General features: G+C 43.9%; 1 protein-coding gene across 3 annotated transcripts in view; it reads left to right on the plus strand.

The window, feature by feature from the left end:
• cadps2 (Ca++-dependent secretion activator 2) overlaps positions 1-23,998 on the plus strand; it is a 194,818-nt gene that overhangs the window by 65,936 nt on the left and 104,884 nt on the right. For all 3 annotated transcript variants that reach the window (XM_040133508.1, XM_040133507.1, XM_040133506.1), the window contains exons 4-6: positions 15,063-15,143; positions 16,587-16,820; positions 17,522-17,643. In XM_040133508.1, coding sequence (XP_039989442.1) covers positions 15,063-15,143; positions 16,587-16,820; positions 17,522-17,643 — 437 coding nt within the window. The remainder of the gene's footprint in view (positions 1-15,062; positions 15,144-16,586; positions 16,821-17,521; positions 17,644-23,998) is intronic.

Below are 23,998 nucleotides of genomic sequence, written 5' to 3' on the forward strand. Positions count from 1 at the left end.
GGATGCAGCTAATTCTTAAAATTAAACTCAGACTCAGACTGTCTGTAAACAAAGGCCCTTCTAGGGACGAGCATTGGAAATTAACAATCGCTATAAATGCTTTGATGCATTGCATTGGATGATTGTTGTGCAACTCTCTGTGTACTGCATCTGTGCCTATCAAATAAACATTAAATGAACTGAAATAACTGTAGCTGCATTAAAAACCATAAAATCGGAGTTACAGTCCCTCTGCTGCCTGTTTCTCCTTTTATTATGGAGGAAAAACAACAATGGGTGAGGTAAATCTCACCCATTGTGCAGTGGTTCATTTATCAAGATTGGTGGTTTCCTCTGAGCTCTGCTGTCTGGCACAATATACCGTGAGCAGCAGCCATGTGGTGTTGGTGAACCAAGACTTTAAACCATAATTGACTTGCTTTACATCCTCTGGGCAAAGATTCAGATCGCCATACATTTTCCCAGGATTCAGCTCCATTCATTTTTTAAATTTTTTTTAATATATCTGCTCTGCAGCAATGCAGATGTTACTTGTAAAAAGCAGTTTGACTTTATTCAGTGACACACGTAAACTTCATGCCGAGGCACCAGTTCCGAGGGTGACATTTATTTTTCAAGGCAGAAGTTCTTAAACAACAGAAACTCATTGATTTTGGAGTATGTTTTTGAACAGCGTCTGCGAGGCTGCTTTCTTTCCTCCTGTCAGAAGCTTTTCAGTTTTTATTCTCTGCGTAAACAAAGTAGTGGCACAACAGGAAAAAGGTTGTTTGTGAAGGAAAAATGTGCAGCGTATTAGCAGGTTACACTTGTTTCCGTGATTTGAATTCCTTCGTGTCGTCTGTGGGTTTTAAGTCTGCGTCTTGTTGCTAGGCGACCAGCTGCAGGTTCAAGCCTCAGTTGCAGTGTGTGTGACTGATGCAAATGTTTTTAAATAAACCGTCTGAGGCAACATCCAAGTCATCTTCCTGTAAAGCAAAATGTGAAGCCTTCCCTCATGGTGCCAGAAACCAGAGACGGTTTGAAGGATGAATTAGTGGGAGAGTCTCGTTCACAGGAAAATAAAATGTTGCTCGCACAGCGTTTGTTATCTTACAGTACGGTCGTGAAAGAATAAACATGAATTTATGGGCCCCTCTCTAAAAACATTGTTGAATATTAATATTCCTGTAAAAAAACAAATCTCAAAGTGTCTTGATCGAATCACAGCTGCTCGACCAGCTGCAGGAGGGCTGTTGACCTTTGACCTTCCTACATGGATAATAATATTATTCCCATTCAGCCTGTGTGTTCAGTCTTCAACTCTGACTGGTTCAGATCTTCTTGACTCCCTTCGGAGACCCTCCCCTGACCTGCATGGATCGCAGTTGTCTTCAATCTGCTGAAACTTAAAGGTCACACACTCCAGGAAAATGAATAAACAACACTCTCTTTAGTCGGCAGTTTGAGAGCAGCCTGTAGAATATGATAAGAGATCCTTCCTTCGGCTAGACATTCTGTTCAGTTCACCCAGGGGTCATTTTACAGGTGTTCCTGTTTTAGCAGCTTTCAGTCTTATTTAGGAAATAGTGCGTTTATATACAGATGGGTGAGAAATTAAAGGAAAAACCTGAATAAATCAGTGGAGGAACATAACGAATGCAGAAGCTCCCACACAGGTGGACGGAATGGTACGATCAAGCGGTTAACATCCAGTCATGCTCTGTGACATGTATGAAGAATCTGAGCAGGCCCAGTTGATTCTGATTGTATCGTGATGGGAAGAGGAAAAGATCCAAAGACTTTGAAAGAGGGTTCATTGTTGGGGCACAGATGGCAGGAGCTTCATTCACAGGGACTGCCCAGCTTAGTGGTGTTTCAGTAGGAACGTTGACTCAAGTGACGTCTGCGTTTAGATCCATGGGGAAGACGTCCGTAAACAGGGTGGGAAATTGCGGTGGACAGCGCACATTTGAGGACCGTGGAGCTCGTGCGCTAGAGCGACACGTAAGGAAAAGCAGAAGGTCAACTCTTCCTCAGGCGACTGAGAATGTCAGGGCGGGACGTGATCAGACTCAGCAAGAACGGTCCGTCGACAATTACGTAGAGAGGGAAGTCACAGCAGGGTCGCAGCGCGTAAACCCCTCATTACAACGATGAACTTACATCTGAGAGGTCAGTGGTGCAAAAACCATCGGCGTTGGTTTACAGAGATTCAGAGAAAAGTGATACGGTCGGGTGAGTCATCCTTCACCATGTTCTCAGCAGGAGGGCTTGTGCATGTGTGTCGGTACAGTCCTGAATGCTTGACCCCCCCCCCCACAGCGAGGGGATCCGGTGGCCCTGTTATGCTGCGGGGGGGCATTTAGCTGGCACGGTTTGGGTCAACTTGTTCCCTCAGAGGGAAGCAGTCAACAGATCACAACCCAGTTGAACACCCACGGGAGATTTTGGACCGAAGTGTTAGACGGCGCTCTCCGCCACCATCATCGAAACGGCGAATGACGGGACATCTTTTAGAAGAACGGTGTTCGTGCCTCCAGTAGAGTTCACAGACTCGGAGAATCAATCACCCGTCTGTAGCTTTGCTTTGAATCTTTGTTTTGTTCTCTGTTTTTCCTTCCTCTGTGTGTGTGTGTGTGTGTTTGTTGATTCTGGTTTATTTGGCCCGAACTCCCTCAAAAAAAAAAGACTTTAATCTTGACACTGTTTATGTTCTGTTATGGAAAGTTCAACTTCAAATACAAAATTTTCCCAAAGAGAAGTTAGTTTGCAGGCAATCATTGAGCACACAGGTCCCTCTGATGGCAATGAGCAGCAGAAATCTATGGTGGAGGACGCAGATTATATTTAAAATATATTTATAAAAAATAAGTCAAACAAATATAAAAAATGAATATACACATATTAAAAATAAATAAAACAATATCGGCCCATCAAGCCAAAGATAAAGACGATAAAACCATTAAGTATTTAAAAAAAAAATAAGCCTGTCTACAGATATAGAGCCAAGTGAAGGCAGATGTAGGTATTATAAAGTGGAAGTGTTCGGCTATTACATTAGAGATTGAGCCTTTCAATAGCAACAGGAATAAAAAGACAATCAAAAGTGCTGTGTCCTTGTTTTGAGCATCGCATAACGGCGGCCTGAAAGGAGGAGGTCAAACTCCTCACGAAGTGGGTGATCAGGGCAGTTAAGAACCGATTCATTACGGAGACTTAAAAGCACCGTGCACCTCAAACGACTTCATCTTTCACGGAGAGAGCAAACACTGGTGAACCATAAAGGCACCATGAATATTTGACTCAAAACACAGATTGTTTTTAATGAAGGTGCCCAAGTATTAGTGCTAAGGTAGAGATATCTCAAAAAGTGGGCAGATCAAACCAAAACAGTCTGCATGGTTCATCACCGGGGGGAAGAGAGAAATTTTATCAGACTTGAAAGACCTGTCCAGAAGTCTGTACAGTCTCCGAACACCACGCTGCAGAGGAAACTGCGTGTCGGCAAATCCTCAGCGATTCTCCTCCGCTGATTTTTTTTTTTTTTTTCTCTCCCCACTGTAACTGGCTCTGAACATAAATAGCTTCCATTTACAGATTACTTCACAGCCCATTGAGACATCACCCTCGCCTGTGTAACAACCAGAATGTATCTGTTGCCAGGACAGATTCTATTATTGTCCTGCTCCATTAGAGACCAGAATAGAAAGGGGAAGAAGAAGAAGGGCCGGGGGAGGAGGAGGAGGAGAGGGGGGAGGAATGAAAAGAAACGGGAGTAAATTCCATTAATGAGTTCTCACCTGCGTTTCCAGGGTTTCATTAAAATCTTGCCACCACGTATTTCTGCTTTCCAGGTGTCTTACAACTGGTAATCTTGTTTACACTGCTCAAAGCCGCATCGGTCAGTGTTATTGAAATTTCAATGAAACTACAGCTGAACTGGAGCTAGTGTATGTTTAACTGTAGCCGAGCATTTGTATATAAACTGAGTACTTCTGGCTGCTGCAGGAGGCTTTTATTGTGAAGCCGCTGTAGGAAACGCCAATTAATTAATTAATTTATTTGTCAGCAAGTTAGCAGAAGTGTGTTTGCAGCGCTGTTACTCGGTTAAGGTTTGTCAGTGGACACCTCCAGCACGTCGCCGAGGAACGAGAAATCTCCACCTTGCCATCTCAGCCTGAAGGGTCGTGGCTGGTCATGGCTCAGCCTGGCGCGAGTGCGCCCACCCCACGTCCAAGAAAAAACTCTAAAGCTAGAGTTTAGCCGTAAAATACGAAAGTGGAACATCTGACAGCTGAGTAGTCGGATTGTTTTTCTTTCAGGAGTTGGTTAAGTTAATGCCCAAAAAACAAAACAAAAAAAACTGTAGCATTGAAGTAAATACATCAGTATAGCCATTTTTTTTTATATCTAAACACTGTTAAGTGTTGTTATTGAGACTTGTTTACTTATCTAATGAATAATTATCGCTACCATAACTGTTAGGACTTATTGCACAGCATATTAATATTGACGCCACAGAGACAAACATAATTGTGTGAATAATTCCCTCAGGGCTATAACTGGTCATTGTGTTCACATAGGGTGGATTTTTTTTTTCCCCCCTTCTCCTCTGAGGATACAGTAGGCTCACATTTTCTTCAAACACTATATTGTTGTAAGACAGACTTCGAGAAGTTTGAACCTGTGCAGTCAAAGTTGCCTTACTGTGTTCATGTGATAGTCCTGAGTTTACAAGTTGTGATTTAAAAGGGAAAAAAGCCTCAGAGCCGGTGGAGGGTAACTCATCACGACACCGAAATGCAGATATCACAAAATCATCCACCGTTCTTTAAAAAGGAATCAGGACAATGTCCAGTTTTGTTCCTTAGCGACAGCGAATGTTTCTCGGAGGTGCTGGCACTTGTCCCCTTGTTTGCCTCCTCAATGTCCAGGTCCAGTCCTGTTCTCTAAAGCTTCATTTACACAGGGCTGGTGTTATGTAAAGGCTTTGTGTTATTTGTGCTGCGAATAACATCCTGATGTCTCATTATGTGAACTAAAGAAATTCCTGATTTCACCGACACAGATCCATGTGCTAGGACTGGGAGCTCGTTAAAAACCAAAGCACCTTAAACATTTATTGCGATGCCAGAGATGTGACGATAATTACTCACAACTTACGGCTCGATCCCCTAAAAGCTTCACTGTTGTCTGTTATTCAAAATCTCTGAAGATATGTATTTAAAAGTGATTTCAGAAGATTTCAATACAGTGGCACTGAACATTTTATGAATATCACTCAAGAGAATTCTCTATGCCGCTTGCTGGAGGCCTTTTGGATTCTCTCACCATGTAGACAGGCAAACTTTATAAATGGCTTCATACTTTGAACCTTGTCATTTCAAAAGGGCTTTGTGTGTTTTTAGGTTCTCTGCTTGAGGTTACCATCAAAGATCACTACCGTACCGGCTTATTGTGCTAAGTCAAGGTTTTCTCCTGTTTAAAGTCGGTTTCTTACACATTGTGTCAACCCCTGGAATGAAATGTGCTTCATATATCTGGTTGTACATGTACATACCGTCATACTGGCAAAGCTTTGGTCCGTTTTCAGTGATGCTGGCCTCTCGTCCTGTGTCCCACCTTCATAACTGCAGACTAACGCAGTGAAGGGCAGTGAACGGTGTGCAGTCAGGTCAGCTGTTGGCACCAGGGGATCCGTGCAAGGTTTTTTACGTCACCACCGTGATCGCCGAGGCGGCAGATTACCGCGCCGTGGTTGACAATGTGGAGTCTACGGCCACGCTAGCAGCTCTGTGAGGCTGGACCTACCCACCCAGCAGCAGTGCTTTAAGCTAAGTGCCGTCAGCAACACGGAAACGGCGCTCACAATGGCAATGCTAACACGCTGATGGTAAGCAGGCATATTGTTTACCGTGTTCACCATCATAGCATTGTTGTTGGGACGCTAACGACAGTATACGGTATCCGTGAAGTGGACTACTTATCATTTATCAACGGAGGAAATGATCTTCATATCACAGAGTACAGAATGAACAACAGAGCAAGAACAGAAAGGCCCACGCCCACACCCCCCAGCCCTGGACCCTCCCCAGGAGGCTTGAGGTGTAGGTTACATACAGGATTTCATTTATTTAAGCCTTTCGGGTAGGAGATTAAGGGAAGGCAAATCTTCTTAAATTCCCAGAGGTTGCTTTTACGAATAAATCTTAATTCTCTGTAAATGCAAGGTAAGAGGTGTTGGTGAGCTACTTGCAGTCTCAGATCATTGTGCAGTTGTCTCTTTTTATTTTTAATGGCCATTAATCCCAGGGTGGGTTGTTTGATTCCTCGCCTCTCCTGTCTACATGTCGTAAGTCCGATCCCCAAATTGCTCTTGACTTTTGGATCAGCCCGAGTTGGTTTATCGTCTGTCACAAACTTCTCCACGCTTTGCCGGCAGAACAGTACGAAAGCACTTATATTCAGCCTTAATCTCACCCCTTTGGAAACACCGGTTTTTAAATTTTTTTCCTTAACTCATGGCATTGACCCAGGTCCTACTTTTCAAGCATCCTCTGATTGGTAGTTAGGTCTGGTTGCACCACAGCAAACTGGCAAACACACCAGAGGATCGCACCAAACAGGTTGGCTGCGATTGCAGCCTTTTTAGTTGGGTTTGACATTATCTGATGTTTTGGCCCCCGTTGGTTCTTTTATTGATGGGTGTTTTAGCCAAAATCCGGGGCCTACTCAGCTGTGAAGAGGATCCATTGATTTCTGTTTTGGCTCGCTCTGTGTGTCATTCCCCATTAGCTCCAGGAGGCAGGTAGATGACGCTCTAGTAAATTACCAGCAGCTCCAGGCTGCAGCTCTGCCATCAGCAGCGACATCAAGCTCTTCAATTTGGTCTGAAATCTTCCCTCTGCCCTCAAGCTGCTTTCCTCTTCTTCGTTGGTATTTTATATTTCTCTCTGCTTTTTGAACTTAATCTCTGTGTTTTTGTGTTTCCCCATCCATCCATCTTTTGATTCTGGCTGTATTTGATGGCAGGGTGTGTTTTTTTTTGTTTTTTTTCTTTTCCTCTGTCATTCTTTCATCTCTTTGTCAGAGGATTAGTCTTGATCGGCTGTGTTTGTGCACAGCAGGTCATTCAGTTTGTAATAAGACAGCTGTTAAGTGAGATGTTTTTTTAATTTTGCACACATGGACAGTGAAATATTTAGCTAAGATAAAATAATATCTATATACGATGATTGCTGAAATATCAAGGTTAATATTTACGGTACAGTATTTACCTAAGTGGTTTCGACTGAGACCGAGTTTTTATTTTCATGTTAACAAAGCGAGGTCAGTTTTCCCGGGCTTCACTGCAGTTCGGCAGTTTTGTCATGAGCGCCGCTTATTTTCGGTATCGGTGCGGAGCTCGGAACACAACAGTCCTGTTCTCCCACAGAGCCGATTGTAAGGTCGCGGTGATGGGCTCTCCTGAGTGAATCGTCAAACAAAACGAGAAACTGAGCTGGGGGGGGGGCGGGTCAACAGTCGCAGACTGTGTTCATAACAACTTTAGGAGAGAAGTCAACCTCAAGTCCCAGAGAGCTTTGCTGTAGGAAACATCCAGTTAGAGAGCTTCAGACTCTGTCGCCATGCAGCTAATGGCGGGATGAAGTTAGACGTTGATCTTTGTCTAACTTAACGAAACATTCAACTCACTTTTGAATAACCTCATTTTTTTCCCCCTTTGCTATGATCCAGTGTTAGTTCTGACTGCAGCGACAAAGTTTTAGGAATATGACAGAGTTGAGTTGTTTTTTGTTGCGTTTGCTGTTTTTCCCCAGAGCTGAGCGGTAGACCGCTGGGTTGGCTTCCACACCATTTAGTTTCAGCAAATGAAGAGTCATTTGCTGTGTGATCCTTCGCAAATGTGAAAAAAAAAAAGACAGACATCGCTAAACTGAATGAATTCTAATTTGGAGGACACACACTTATCAGAAGAAACATGGCCGTCTAATTCTAGTTCTCCGTGACTGTGACTAACAAATTGCAAAATCTGACCTATTGATATTTTGATGTGCTGTGCAGAGTTTCCATCATCCAAAGACTGTTTGTTTGTTTTTCCAATTTTGGTGATTTATTTAATTTTAACCAACCACCAAGAAGAGTCATGGATAAAATACTCCTCTATGTGCTGAGAAAATTCTAATAAGTCCGAAACATTTTCCACAATTCCTCATAGCCTGTCTTTCTGAGTTCCGGAGAAGTTGATAATTTGCAGGTCCTTCCGTTTGGACATCCTCATGCATGTCAGGCAGAAGTCCGTCTCCTCAAATGTAAAGCCGTCCCCTTCGGCTGCATCAGCAGTATTTCACCTCAGGACTCCCGTTTCCTACCCATGTCTTATTTGTGGAGCGGTTTATTCCCTGACCGAGGAAATGAAATAAAAGCTGATGGTGACACACAGCTAATGAGTAACGATGGCTCCCTCCGTTTTGGACTCTCCGTTCCCTCAGAGGCCAGCGCTGTCAAGACGGCTTTCCGTTCGTCAACAATGCAAAACTTCCATGTCAGAGTCTTGTGAGTGTTACGACGGCTTCAGCCCCGCAGCTAATTTGTCCCTGTGGTCACTTGCGGTATTGTAACAAAAAAATCCCAGGCAGCCCAAAGAGCATTTTCCTGAGCGACCTCCATCATAAAACAGATGTGTCTGTGAAACTGTTGACACCTACAACTGCAAGATCGGTTATTACTCTTTCTTTGATGAATTTTTAATCCGTGGAGGTTTTATATTTGTAAAACTTTCCCAGCATCAGTGTTTCCTGGCCGGGGAAACGCTGATGCACATGTGCAATGAGCCGCGCAACGCCGAAGCACACAGGGGAAGCTAGAAGTGTTTTTTGGCTTGTGCTCCAGGCGAGCCATTTTTATTCAAGTGACTGGGCGCCATTTTTTGATATAATACATCCATGGTCAGAGTACACCAAAGTTAAACTCAGCGTAAAAGAATTGCAGGTATTTACTTTGCCCCCCCGAAGTGAATCCACTAATCACAGCGAGAAAATTGACTTTGCATTCGGTGTGACACACTTTAAGGTTTGAGGGGTCCACTCCCTGTTCTGTGGGTCAGTGTGTTCAGCGAGGTACTGAAACCGTCGGCCCCTTGAGGTTAAGTAGAAACTCTTCACTGAAACATGTCCTGATTGCGTTACCGTGCTTGCTGGACACGTTCCTTCGTGTTTGTTTTTTCGTGGTTTTCGTTAAGTTTTCGTGTCGAACAGTTGTGGACTCAACCTCTCGGACACGTCGACAAGCGGCAAAGACTCGAAGTAACAGCTTGATATGAAGCCTGGTTGTCATAGAAATGCTCCGTGACTCAGAACTAAAAAGGCTGCCAACAAAGACCACATAATAGAAGTCATAGTAACAAAGCCAGCATGTTCTCTGATCTGTGTGTGTGCGTGTGCGCGCTGTTTAATTTTGGTACTTATGTGTCTCTGTATATAGAAGTTCTAATGAATTTCCAATTTATTAAATACTGTGCCTGTAAATATAGATTCTTCTCACGAAGAAGTAAGTAAGTGTGTGTGTGTGTGTGTGTGTGTGTGTGTGTGTGTGTGTGTGTGTGTGTGTGTGTGTGTGTGTGTGTGTGTGTGTGTGTGTGTGTGTGTGGATTCAACAGTCTGCATCAAAACTTCTGACAGAAATGACTTTTTTTTTTTCACCCTCACTGAAGTTTTGAAATCATGAAGAATAGATCAGCCCTTTTCCAGTTTGAGAACTTTTTCCGAGAAGCAGAATTTTCTTTTTTCGGTTTCAGATCTACACGATGTCACTTCTTTTCATTTTATCTCCTCGTGTCTTTTCTAGACAAATCTAAGCATGTTCTGTTCACTTAGTTCTGTTCACTTCTGCTGTACATCAGCATATGAAAGTGAACTAGCTGTAATGAATTTCATTTCAGCAAAGCTGTGTCTTAGACATGTTTCTCCAGCCTCACACTGACTGTATACTTGAGTCTGTCCTGAGGCTCAGAATTAGATTTTTTCTCTTTGTTTGTTTGTGTTTGCAGAATCCTTAATTTCTGTTATTGGCTGTCTCTGCTGTTTCGTAACCCGGTATATAAACCTCTACGTATGACTCTGCGGACTGAAACGTGTTTTACAGAGAATCCGATGAGCGGTGGCAAGACTGCGACGTGTTTTATCTCAGTACAGTTAATTAGATTTGAGTGTAATTAACCAGAGACACAACCAGGAATAAAAAATGTAGCGGCCTGCAGCAATTGTTTCTCTGACCACGAAAACATAATCCCACTGCTCACTGCCGCTCCACAAACACACAAACTGAAACACACTGATTCCGATTAATAGTTTAATCATCATCAGAGAGCAGCTTCGCTCACTCCGCCTTAACAACAACCAGAAAGTTTCCAACCACCCAGTTCAAGGCACGTTTCATACATAAGAAAGACTTGAAAGAGTAACACCAGATAAAGAGAAGATAGGAAGGCTGATGGAAACGGGTTTTCGCGCATACCTGAGGCTGCAACACCTGCCTGTAATTCCTCTTCTCTAGACACGGCATCAGTGTACGGCTGCAAAGTTACGCTTCTTCACCAAGTCCAAAGTGTAGCGAGCAAAGACGCTGGCTGGCAACTAGTTTACTGTTTACTAGAACAACCGTTACCAGAGCTATCGGAGCTCTTATCCAACTAGCAGAGGGAAACGCGCACTGATTAACATTTTCTTTTGCTGAAATTAACTGAAAGACCGATTTATAGATCAGAGGAACCAGACCCTGTTTTAAGTTTGCAAAGTTTACCGTCTCTAGAAAACTGACACAAGAACAAAAAGAAAGAAAAGCAAAATGACCAAAACATGTCAAAACAAAAAGGAAAAAAAGTGACAAGTGAGGGAGAAGTGTTTTTACCAAAGCATCTTAGAACTTTTGCAAAAAGGTGAATCAAGCTTCGAAATAAAGCAGCTTATAAATGATTGATAATTTGTTATAGCTATTATAAAACATTGTTATTATTATTATTGTATCATTTGTTATTAAAGTATAAACACGTCCTGACCTTCACCACCACCATTACCACTGCCTCTACAGGAGGTAAACACAAAGCGGGTAATGAGTAAACAGAAACCTGGAATTTAAAAGTTTATCTGTTTAACAGAACTTTGGACGCGCACGCCGGTTTTACCTCCGTCGGTCTGATAATTATTTCATTTTTCTGAATCGCAGTGTTGAGTTAATTAGGACTCAGTGATAGTCAGTGTTAGTTGTCTTCTCTGGGTGTCAGAGCCCCGGCAATCTGCACATGGATCCACACGACCACGTTTCTGATAAGTTCTGTCGACATCGGTGTCAGCAGAGAGAGAACCGGAGAAGAAAACAAACTGTCAACTCATCCATAAACAAGCATCCGTTTCTCGGTAATTAGTGTCGCCGGATGTCAGGCCTGAAAGGAGGGGCTGACACGAGATGACGGCAACAATATTATTAAATAATCAATTTATTTATTAAATAACTTGTAAAAAAAAAAAAAAAAGTCCACTGGTGAAACTGTTTCATCCCTCTCAGGTGCAAAACTTCGAAGAATAAATCCCAAACTAGTTTTTGTTTCATAAGCAAATCTTATTCAAATAATTGGGTCAAAACATCTCACTTTAATAAAAAAGAAGAAGAAACCACTTGACCGTTTTGACTTTTTTAGCCACTCCAGCATCATGGCTCTGTCGACCGTGACACCTGTGGATTCGAGTTAAATGTCTAGACAGCTATTGGATTGGGCCGCCGTGGATTTGGTTCAGATGTTCGTGTTCCCCTCAGGATGAATCGTAGAAACTATAGATAGATCCCTTAACTAGTGATCTAGTGCCATCATCATCATCAAACCGAATCATTTCAGGTTGTCCGGTTTCTTGGTTTATGACCAAATACTGTGCCTGCAAAAGCAATGGAATTCTCGTCAGCCTCAGCTGTATTTTCTGTGTAGTGCTAAACGTCAAAGTGCAGGACACCACTGTCCCTGTGACATGTTCGCGTGCTGATGTTGTTATTCGGTCGACGTACGGCCTCACAGAGCCGCTAACGTGGCTTTGCAGAGGTTTGCTCTACTGTGTCTCGCTTCATAACACTTATCCTCGCTTTAGAAAATTCCTAAGACCGAGGAACGCGCAAAACGATCCTACCCAACCGGCAGAAAACAGGTTCCGAACGCTGAACTTGAATCAACAAAGACTTGTTGGTCAGATGTTTTTCTCCTTTCTTAAACCCTAAAACACAATTTCAGACAATTCCAAAGAATTGCGTCAGCAAAGACGGAAACTACAAACAGAAACCTAAAGAAGGCTGCGGTCAGTAAGTTCCGCTATGAGTCAGTTTTCCAGCCGGGTGAAGGACCAGACAGTGACGCTTCTCCTCTTCTTCTTCCAGCCCCCAGTGTGGTGTGGGTAAAAAAGGTTACAGTGATCTCTGATCTGATCATCAGATCGTCAGGAGATGTGTAGACTGAAGAAAGAGTCTTTCAGGGATGGTCCTCAAACGAATCTGCAACAAGACTGCAGAGCTTCCAGTTTTTCTTGGAGAGCTTTTTTTGTTGTCGCCTTTGTTTGTTTTGGTGCATGTTTTTTTTTTTTGTGTATGTATTAGTGGTTCAGCCACAATGTCAGAACAAACCTGGTCGTGTCAGGGCTCTGCTACCAGGAAAACTCTTAATTAAAGCTGCATTACATGACTGGATTTGAACATGTAGGTACGACCTGCATTATATCGAAATATAATCATTGAAATGTCAGAAGACGTTTAGAACATCTAGACATCAAATCTAATTTGAAACCTTTCTTTTGTACAGAATGAAATATGTCTGTTGAACCAGTTTTCAAAACTTGTGACGTAATGAAAGCTGAAAAGTCTGCTCAGATTCATAATCTTTTCGACCTGTTCTTTGGTCGGATAGTCCCAGATTTAAATCAGAATTTTACCAGATTTATACTTTAATTCGTCAAAGGTCGTCTCCATCTGCATGTGCTGAGACAACAGTTTAAAGTTAAAGAAGTTTGGCTTCTTTTGTTCAGTGAAGAAAAAAAAAGGTTTTCTGGAGAAAATGTTTGTGGTGCTGAACCTCTGGTATCATATTGCTGCTGAGAGAAGACGGACTTTTTCAGGAAAAGCTGTCATTGTTGATGTGTTCACAGGTCTTACAGGTGCTACAGGTGGAGTAGGTGTAGAAGCACAGGGTCCGACTGCCGTGTGTTCATCTGTAGTCGTGGCTCGCGTTTGACTTTTAGTTCAGAACTTGCTCCTCAGCATTTTTCCCCTTCAGCTTACAGGACTGGGTAACCCCTCAGTGTGACTAAAGGAAGTTTGGATCGGTGTCAATGAGACACTGACAGCTGATTTTTAACTGATTCTCCAGGATCCTTTTTGAAACAGGCACAAATTAAACAGCTTATCTTTTCTCTCTCCTATCAGCTCTGAATTTTCCACTTGTCTCTTCGACTTCAGGCCATTTTCCATCAGAGCTCTTTAATCTCTGTCATTTTAGACGCCTCTGCTCATGACAGATTTGTGAAATGAGACGCCGTTTTCTGCCCAGTAAGCAAACCTCGTTCCATTTTCACCCCGCTTTCATCTCCTCCGACTCGACGACCTCCTGCTCAGTATGAAGCTTTCAAACAGCACAGCCTCAGCTTATCCTTAGTGAAGGTGAAACTGCGGCGAGGACAGTCAACGTGCGGTTTTTAAATCCCAGGGCCACTTCACTTTCAATCAATTTCCGCCTTTGTTTTTTGTAATGATCATCTACTGGCTGACAAAACAAGAGTCAGTTAAAAGCTTGGACGAAACAAACACTCAGGAATGTGTTGCATTACTCGTTACTTTACGTTGATGACTGAGCCGTGAGCTCCGTCAGGGGCCTTTAAACAGCTCCAGATCCTCCACACCCACACGTTGCATCTCTAGTATTTAGCACGTGGAGAAACGGGAAACAAAACATTGCAGGTTAACAGGAGGCAGCCCTGCCGTTTGGAGGGGTTCGCTGACCGTCCAGCAGCTAGCTTAGCCTCCGTGACCGCACACAGTCCTCCAGAAGTTCACACACCCTTCAGCTTTTAAAAAAGGAAGTGACTCCTGAATGTAAGACAGTGGACGAGCCGACCCCCAAATGTCAAATTAACGGGGCGTCACTGGGGTCAGTAACCGAATGTAATGGCTGAATTTCAAGTTGTGATCTCCTTCCCTGCTCATGACTGGGAAAAAAAAAAAAAAGCACATCATTGAAACTAAGCAGCGTGTTACTGCCAAGGGCGTGCAACTCATCTCATATTTCTTGTCTAGCCTGCACCAAAACTTCGATTTTGTGCAGGGGAGTGCACTAAATCCAGCGCAACACAAGTACTTGCAAAGAAACCATAAGTTTTAAACGCGGCAGTATCACCTGATCGCAACACAGTTGAACAAGTCAGTCACCCAGTCGGACGTTTTGCTAACTTGCTAGCTTACCATGCATCACAATGGTTCACGTCCTTTTTTTTTTAAATTTTTTTATATGAATACAACTGTGCTGAATGCCAGGTTGGGTCAGTGTGCTGTTTTGTCAGGATTTATGATGTTCAGGGAAATACTTGTCAGGTTTGATCAAACTTTGAAAAATTAGCTTGATTTAACATTATATACTAAAAAAAAAAAAAAAAGTTCCATATTTAGCATTCATCATGTGAGCCCTTAGTAATATCTTTCCTGGCACAAAGACACAGTAGATAAGGTGAAATTAACTAGTGAGACAATATGAAACAAAAGTTCTGGGTTTTCGAATCCTCTTCAATACAGAGAGTCTTCTTGGAGCAGCATCTAGTGGACATTAGAGGGACTGCAGCTAAACACTTCCTGTCCTCTTCCTGGTGAAGCGGTTGAACCTCTCACCTCAGATCCTCACTCCTGATTGGTTCTTGGCTGTCATCTGTTACCGCCTCAGCTGCTGATTTCTAAGGAGGTGGAACTCTCCTGCTGTGTCTCTCCTTCACCTTTTGATTGGTTTATTTATCCCGAAGGTCTCTCATTGGCTAACTAATGAAACTCCTCCGTTTTTCCCATCCCAGCTGGACAACGTGGATGAGCAGGCAGCTCAGATACGCAGAGAGCTGGACGGCAGGTTGCAACTGGCCGAGAAGATTGCCAGGGTGAGAACATTTTTTTCATAGTACTGTTAACTTTATTTACGTTGCTGTTATTGTTTCGTTTTTTTTCTTTCTTTCTTTTCTTTCTATTTACTCCTGATAGGAGTAGTTCAGGCATCCCTGACGACAGAAACGTCCAACCTGCGAAACTCATATTTGTCCATCCGATGTTTAAGCACAAGGTTGTCTCAGTCATTATTTTCACCATTGGTTAATCTTATTTTTTTTTTGTTAATCAATTATTTAGGCTATAAAAATACTGATCTGCAGCCAACAAAACCTTAACAAATCACATTATCATGATGTAGGATGGACTTAATATTTTTATTTTGGCAGTGACTTAAAGGTGTCTCTTGTTGACAAAGCACCTCTGCATTTTTATGGAGCTTTTTAGCCTCTTTTAGCTCCTAGCTTTGGTTTTTCAGCCCGTTTACTGTCTGGTTCAGTCTCTGTTTTCATCAAACAAGCTCTGACAAACTACCACCTGCCCAGTCACCGAACAGCAGACAGCCAGTGAAAGTGGAACATCTGTTCAGAGAGAGACAGAGACAGATATTTTTCTCAGGAGTTGGTGGAGACCAAATCAGAGCTAAAAGGAAGACTGAATATTGGACATTCATTAGCTGGACACAGACGCACCTCTAATGGGATTATCATGTTGCTCTGTGTCTGCTGGATGTTAGGTTGTTGCTAGTGTTAGCCACATCTACTTTACAAGGCAAAGTAGTTGTGGCTGTCCGTATGTCAGATTGTTGTTTTAACAGCATGTTCTCCTGCTCCCAATTTGCCAAAAAAAACAAAAAAACAACCACAATTACTGTAGTTGTTTTCTTTTGTATTTTTACTTCACAATTGATAAAGTGCTAATTTTTAGTTAATTATAAATCCAAAGTACAATCGGTTAATTTTCTCTAGCCTGATTAATCGCTACTAATTAAGCCCGTATAGAGAGTGAAAACAGACGGATGTCTGTCTTGCTCAGGTGCTGAATGTGACTTGTCTCCCAAAGAACTCACGACCCAATTACTCAATTACTCTCACTAAAATGTCTTCTTTCCTGCATTAAGAAAAGTACAATATTTACAGCCACATTGCCTCCTCGTCAGGTCCAGAGGAATCAAAAAGAGCACTAATAGAAATAAACATCCTGCTTAGAACAGTTAGATCTGTTACCCGTGTTTGTCACAGCAAGTGGGAGTAAAATTGCAAGTGAAACTGAGATGAATGCTGTTTTATTGGTAGACAGTCATGGTTGTAGCTGAAACAAAGCCCAACGCTAACACGTTATCTGCCAATTAGCTGTACGCTGCTGATTTTAAGCTTTGGCCAGGTTATTGTAGTTTCTTGGCCAAAAAAAATGTAATATAATTGTTCAGAGAAGTGCATGTTGACGTGAAGGAAATGTTTGCGTTGATGATGAAGAGCAACTGGATCTGTGTCCTGCAGGAGAGGAGATACCCAAAGTTCGTCTCTCCTGACATGGAGGCGCTGTACGTGGAGGAGCTGCGTTCGTCGGTCAACCTGCTGATGGCGAACCTGGAGAGTCTGCCGGTGTCCAAAGGAGGGCCGGACTTCAAACAGAAGCTCAAACGCTCCTCTATGAATAACTCCTTCCTGGACATGGGAGACGAGGGAGACATCCTGTCCAAGTCTGACGTGGTCTTGTCCTTCACTCTGGAGGTCTGTGCGTGTTTGTGTGTTTACTTGTACTACTATCTTTGTGAGGACCAGTTCTTAATGTTCTAGACCTTGGAAGTGAGGACATTTTTGGAAAGCGAGAACAGTTCTCACTTTGAGGGTTAAGACTTGGGTTTTTAGGGTTCAGGTTAGCATCAGGTTTAGGTTAGGGTGAGGGTGAGGGTTGGGGTTTGGCATTTAGATGCAATAGTTGAGGTTTAGGGTAAGGGGCTCATTATGTTAATGAATGTGCTCACAGAGATAGAGGTACGAAGCAAGTGTGTGTGTGCGTGTGTGTGTGTGTGTAAACAAAAACAACTTTCCCAGTAACCTAGCAATTCCTGCAGTTTATTGTAACAACAACACGGAAATTTCACTGCATTTTTTTTAAAAAATAAAAGCAGCAGCTAATTGAGCAGGAGTCCCATAAGCAGCCGACGGAGATCCTGGTGGGGTTGAAGATTCTACCTGTTAAACCTTGTAGCTCAAAGCCATTAACACGTAATGAGATTCGTGTGCTTGGTTCCTGCTCTCTCCACGGGCGAACGGGCTTCATCGGCACGCGTACCAAAAGGGAGAGTTTGATTTGTTTAGTCTGATACGACCGGAGGCTCTGAGACAGACGGTTTATATCATTGGAGAAGGCAGACTTAAAGCAGGGAGGGGCCGAATCAGCTCACCGTCACCTCCGCTGGTGTTTTCAGATTGTGATTGTGGAGGTCCAGGGTCTGAAGTCTGTCGCTCCAAACCGGATCGTGTACTGCACCATGGAGGTGGAGGGAGGAGAGAAGCTGCAGACGGACCAAGCTGAAGCCGCCAGACCACAGTGAGTTCGTCTTCCAGTGTCTCGGTTAGGTCTCAAAGAGCATAAAAATGTGCAGATTTTAAGTACCCGTCGTCACATCGCACAAATTGCACATTGGACCGCGATCGGCTTTACTGACCAACTAGTTGTGGTGTCACAAAATCATCTTACATGTACACATCTTAAACGAGATTTAGGTGAGCGCAGAGAAATTTTTTCCCTTCAGCTGATGAATGCGAGAGCAGCATTCACTGTCGAATTTTGCACATACAGTACATCATTCTGCACAGTGGAGGTCAAACATCCGTGTTATGTAACAAAAAGCAAAACACATTAATGAGTGGAGTGGTATTTGAAAGACAGAGGCAGCATTGTCGAGCGTTTTAACACCTCTGTGCGACTTTCATTACATTTCTGAATGGTGCATCTCGGCTATTTGGGCCTGAAAGTGGTGTGTGTGTGTGTGTGTGTGTGTGTGTGTGTGTGGAAAAGGTTGGTGACCCTATGTCTAAAGTTAGAAAAATTTTCCTGATTCAAATTAGTAAATGTCTGATGAAGCCTGAGAATCTGACCAAGTATTTGATGCCATCTTTCATTATTTGGCACTTTAAGATTTACAGATCCGGTTTAAATCGATTGAGCAAATGCTGCCATCTTGTCTCCTCCAGTTCCACTACTTCTGACTTGGTGTAACAAAGTAATCAGCCAGATGGCCGGTCGGTCGGTCAGACCACCACTTTGGTCCAGACTGAAATGTCTCAACAACTGTTGAACGGATTAACATTAAATTTCGCACAGGAATTCGTGGTTTCCAGGGGATGAATCCTACAGACTCTGATGTTCCCCTGACTTTTGGTTAAGAGTAAAATGTTATAACTTTGATTATCCAACTTCTCATCTAGTGGCAAATGTTTAATAGCTCTGACAGAGCTAGTAATCGGTATTGAGATTGAGATTTTGTCACAGAAATCGATTCAAAGGTCAGAAGTGAACCCGCCCCGCTCACATTTTGGTTTTACACTCTAGTCTCACAGAGTTTTCAGTTTCCTGCTCTAGACCCTGATTCAACCCCGCTGCAGCTTAACAGGCTGTTGTTGTTCTACAGCGAAAATACTCCTAAAGATAAAATTCTCATTTCTATAATTTGATAGCTAGATAGCTAAAGGTTACTGTTGATGAGCATATTGTGACACAAAGCTCTGGGGCTGTAGTCTGTGCCGGTGCTGAGGAGACAAGAACTGTGTTCACAGCTAATGCTCGCTTTACAGGAAGCTCCAGGTTTTACTCTACATTTTATGTGACAGGGAAAGAGTTTTAGCAACTCCACAGTCACCAGCCCTGAGCCGTGTTCCTCACCCTCCAGTCAAGGCTGATACAGACAGGAGATGAGGCCGTTATGTAACAGTGATGGGAGCCAGTCTCTCCTCAACACACACCAAACACAAACTGGAGGAAAGCCCGGCTCCGCTCCGTGCCCTCCTCATACTTCAGTTCCCGGTCCCACTCAGAGCTCTGATGTTTTTCATTATTTTCGTTCCATCGGGCACTGACTCTGCCTCCAGGAGGTTAATGAGCAGGTGTGATTCTGAAAGAACGTAGGTGAGGGTCGGTGGACAGACTTGCGCCCCAGTGAGGCCGTAATGTTCATTACACGCCAGCAAGCTAAACGGTTGGATGGATGAAAAATGGCGACAGACTTTTCTACTCTTAGCTCCTTGTCATTAGTGGGTTCTGAAATGTATAGTTTGACCTGAGGGTGGCGCCAGAGGAAAGTTCATGTTGCAACCCAAAATCAAAAGGCCTCATGCTCCGTACGGTGGCTGTTTTAGGACATCTCGGTCCCATCGTAATGCTAACGCGCTAAAGGGCTCACATTTGCATGTTAACCCCATGTCTGCTCATGTCCATGAAAACCGCCCTTCTCCGCAGCACGTCCGTATCTACAGATCAGATTTCTCGTCCCGTGGCACCTTAGGTCACAATCACCGGCACAGAACATACTCAGACTTCTCTGTTCAGTGGCTTGAGCTTCTGAACCACGGGTATGGGGTTGAAATCTTCCCCTGGCCGCGAGGCGCGTCACCGCCGCGGCCATGAGAGAGCGCTGTCAGTAAGATCACACACGGTGTACTAGACAGACAGTGCAACCAAAAAAAAAAAAATCTCATCCCTCAAAAGAGACGATGGTAGAGGACATGTAGGAGTGTGACTGGGGAAGACAGAAAACAGCAAACATAGATGTGCGGTTTTTTTTCGGATAGCTACAAGCCGCCAACGCGTCTTAACCCTCCACAATGCTCCGTTTGGTGGATGCACAATGCAATCAAACTGTACAGGGAAAGGAAATGAAAAAGAGGGAAATGGAAAAACCAGGCACTATGTTTTTACATCTCTCTATCCCACAGTGCAGACTTGTAAACCGTATCCTGAAGGCCGCCCTCAAGTGATATTATAATGCTATTTTATTTGCACCATTATTCGCAGTGCAAAGCACTCAGGCTGTTTTGTATGTAATACATACCAATCCTAATCCTTGCAGTCCTGACACGCTGGAGGTGGTTGTGGTTGCAACTACAGCGCTGGCAATATTTTTCGGCGCAGATGTCAGGTGGGGCTGGGCTAAATTCAGACCGCGTTTAAAAGCCATTCTGCAGAGACTGGGGAAACATACCACCAAGACCTGCTCCGAACTGATCCGGCCTGATTCAAATAACGTCTCACACGTTTTTTCTTCGTTGTGACTTGGTCTGGAAACCGTGTATAAATCCAATAATCCTGGCGTTTTACTGGTCTGAAGTGCGCTGATCCTGATCAGACGTGAGAGCAATTTCAGCATCACGGATCGCCGGTTTTGACAGAGGCCCATTATGTGGCTTTTAAGCAGAAGAATGGTGCATAGCTTCTCCGTGTCTGCTATATTTATTCTATGGTATAGTCCACAATGTCTGTATAAACAAACATATTATCACAAGCATATTTAGAAAACACATCAATGCACGTCAACAGGTACCAAACAAATATTCATTCTTATCCACTAAATCCACCTGAAGTGGTTTATCAGGAATATGCTGAATGTTATCTACAACCAACATTAATGTTTTTAAGAAATTCTTAGCATATACCTTTTTTACATGTGGGGGCGTAGCAGGTCTCCTATAGACAGCTATGCTGCCTCGGGCTTTGACGACTAATCGGACAGCTCCAACGATCCCTCCTTTCCGTACTCAAACACGTGGTTGCCTCCGAAGCGGGGATAGCATGTGGCAGAAGAGGCGGTAGCAGATCCGCCGCAGGGTCGGGCGATTCCGGCACCGTCTCACGGTCTCCATCAGCGTGTCCAGTGGTACTGATTCCTCCAGCTGCCTCTCTTGGTTCTTGGGGTAAGGAAGGTGACATTTTCTTTTTCACCGTCATTAATAAAACCCAAACTTTTTGTCTCGTCATCTTGCAAAGGGGACATGCAGAGCATCTGTTCAAACGTGACAAAAATATTGCACAGTGAAATAAATACACATCGTTACACATCCACCTTGATCACTGTAATATTCACCCTTTCTTTTGTCTTCTTTCACTGCCTAAAAGCTGCACTGTAGGACTGTCTAGACAGTGAGCTGAAGACAGTCGTGCTTGACGATGCAGACTTGGCAGCAAAAGCTTCGACGCCCTCATTTAGCAGCGTCAGCGGTTGAGAGGTCAGAGCGATGGCGATCAGTGTAGGTCAAGGATCCTTTGATGCCCTTAACACGCTCTGACCTCAGGAGCATCTCAGTCTGTCCTGCATGTCCCCCGTGAGCGCATTGCGTCCAACACTCCGCGTGTATTATTTGGTTCTGTCTTCACTCATTGCCCCTCATGTTTTGTCCTACAAGACCCAGGGTTTCGATATTAAACAGGCCATTTTCTGGTGGGGCTGGACAGTAACCATTGAGTTACCCAGAGGTTGTACAGATGTGATTCGTGATCGCAGTCAAATAAGAGCACAATACGTTGAATGACGGTCACGAAATGAGAGTTTCCTTTTTTCAATGAAAGACAAATAAAGAAGCACGAGTATCTTTTCTAAACTCTAAAAATCAAGTGCGTCATATGTTTTACGCCTTGGAAATGAATAAAATATCAAAATGTCTTTTGCCTCTGACTAATTCTCACTGTTGGTTCTCCTCCACTTTGCTCCAGATTAGCAGAGAGCTTTATTTTCTGACACTTAATTTACAGATTTTCAGTGTACAGAACCAAAAGCAAGCAAACATTGGCAGTATGGAACCCCCCCCCCCCGAGAGCTTTATTTCATGTGCTTGTTTGCCACGGTGTTGCAGCCTTGTCACTCTGGGCTCAAAGTTCTTGGTGACGGTTGCTGGCCGTCGGATGCCTGGCGGACAGCGGGGGTCAGTGCGGTAATGAGGCTGCCCTTTCACACGCTCTGGCTGAAGAAGTGGAGAGGGTTTTTTTTTTTTTTTCCCCTTCTTCTCTTTTCATTTCTGAAGGCCCTCCGCCTGCCAGAATCACCAGACAGAGCCAATTAGACGAGCTCGCCGTCACCTGAGGGCCGCGCCGGCCAACAGGGGTCCTGCACTGCAACCTGGCTTTACTGCAGCTCCTGTAACCTTCACTGTAATTAGCCTGCAGAACACTTTCACATCCCTCATCTTCAATAACACACCCATACATTTAATGACAACGTAGTTAACTATAATTACATGGACAACATGATTAGCTGTGATTACACCGTCACCCAGTTGCTCTGATGACTCCTGCAGTTGTAGCGTAACAGCTCTTTAATCATAGAGGACCTTTTCGTTAATAATACCCTTAATTATTGTGGAATGTCAAGCATTTGAGATGCAATTTGAGGACCGTACCGCTGTTTCTGCATTTTTATTACAAATCAAGTGCACGCCGGCTAAATGTCCCTCCCCGCCGGCATTAGCTGTTTCTGTACAGAATGAAAATGAACTTGCAGACAGGAAGAGGCGCAAAATGCTCCATGGTTGGAAGATCTTGCAGATTTTGAAACAAACCCAAGCAAACATTGCCGTACGTAGACTGCAGATCTGGTGTGGGGTTAAACACAGACTAAACTGTAACGGTGAATTATTTTCTGTCCCGACTCAGACCAGCGGACGCAAACGACACCTGAGATTTCACCGTTAAATCTGTCCTACAGTCTGTTTCCACCTCCGTCTGGTTTTTTAATGCTTAAGGTCAAGTTACCAAACCGGACGAGACACAAAACGAAACTGTAACAACAAACAGCATCATGCTAGCGCTATCGCTAAAACATCTCAGCTCAGATAAAACGTGGGGCCAGAGCCGATGTGTCAGCGTCTTGCGTCTGTCTTCCGCGTCTGATGTCTGTGATTACTTAAAAAATGGTGTGTGTGTGTGTGTGTTTGTGTGTGTGTGTGTCTGCGCGCGCTCAAACTAACCCATGGAGACTCGTGTCACCGTGGGGACTCGGATTTAGGGTTAAGGTTAAAGTTAGGCTAAGAGGCCAGGGAAGGCATGATGGAAATGAGTGTCCCCATGGGGATAGTGGAACCAGTCTGCGTGTGTGTCTGTGTATGCATGTGTGTTTGCGTGTGTGTGTCTGTGTTTGTGTGCGCGCGAACACACCTTTCTGCACAATGTTGCCTTGGAAACTGGGGAAAGTGAATACGGAGAGCTCGGCTTTGCTTCTCGCCCTCAACAAGTGAATTGGTCACTTGTCATCTCTGCACCACACACACACACACACACACACACCCCTGCACACTTAAAATGACAGTTTTGACATGAAGGCGTGTAATCGCACCAGCGTGGCCCTCAGTGTGTATAATGGCCGCGTCCCCGTCATCCTTCGCGGAGGGCGTCACTCTGCTCCATTAGAGTTTACGTGACATGAACAATGAGCGATTCCTGACAACAGCTGACACTGATGGGACTGTTCACTGCCTCTGGATCTGAGACTAAGACCTGATGTGATGTTATCGCAGCAAACGGAGCAAGGATTTGCCGGGTGGCCTCTTGTTGAAGTTAACTTTGCCGTCCATGATGTCTGGCTAATTGTCACTAGAGATGAAAACGCCTCGTCCCGAGGATTTCCTAACCTGCAAATATAAAAAGTTAACAGCTTTGTAGACGTACGTTATATTGCTTTCTTTGCGGTAGCTGCACTTGGGGGTTTGTTCAGGCTTTTCGAGGACGGAAACGTACTCCGATTCACGCGTGCAGGCTTTCTGCTGGTCGGGCTCATGAGACTTTGGGGATGTGGACTCAGGAGGCGGGAGCAGTGTCCTTGAGCCAGACACTGAACTGATGCTGTGTGAGAATCAGTGTGTGAATGGGTGAGTGAGACACGCGTACATTGTAAAGTGCTTTGAGTGGTGGATAGACTAGT

Source organism: Xiphias gladius, chromosome 8 (genome assembly GCF_016859285.1).
Source record: "Xiphias gladius isolate SHS-SW01 ecotype Sanya breed wild chromosome 8, ASM1685928v1, whole genome shotgun sequence".
NCBI lineage: Eukaryota > Metazoa > Chordata > Actinopteri > Istiophoriformes > Xiphiidae > Xiphias > Xiphias gladius.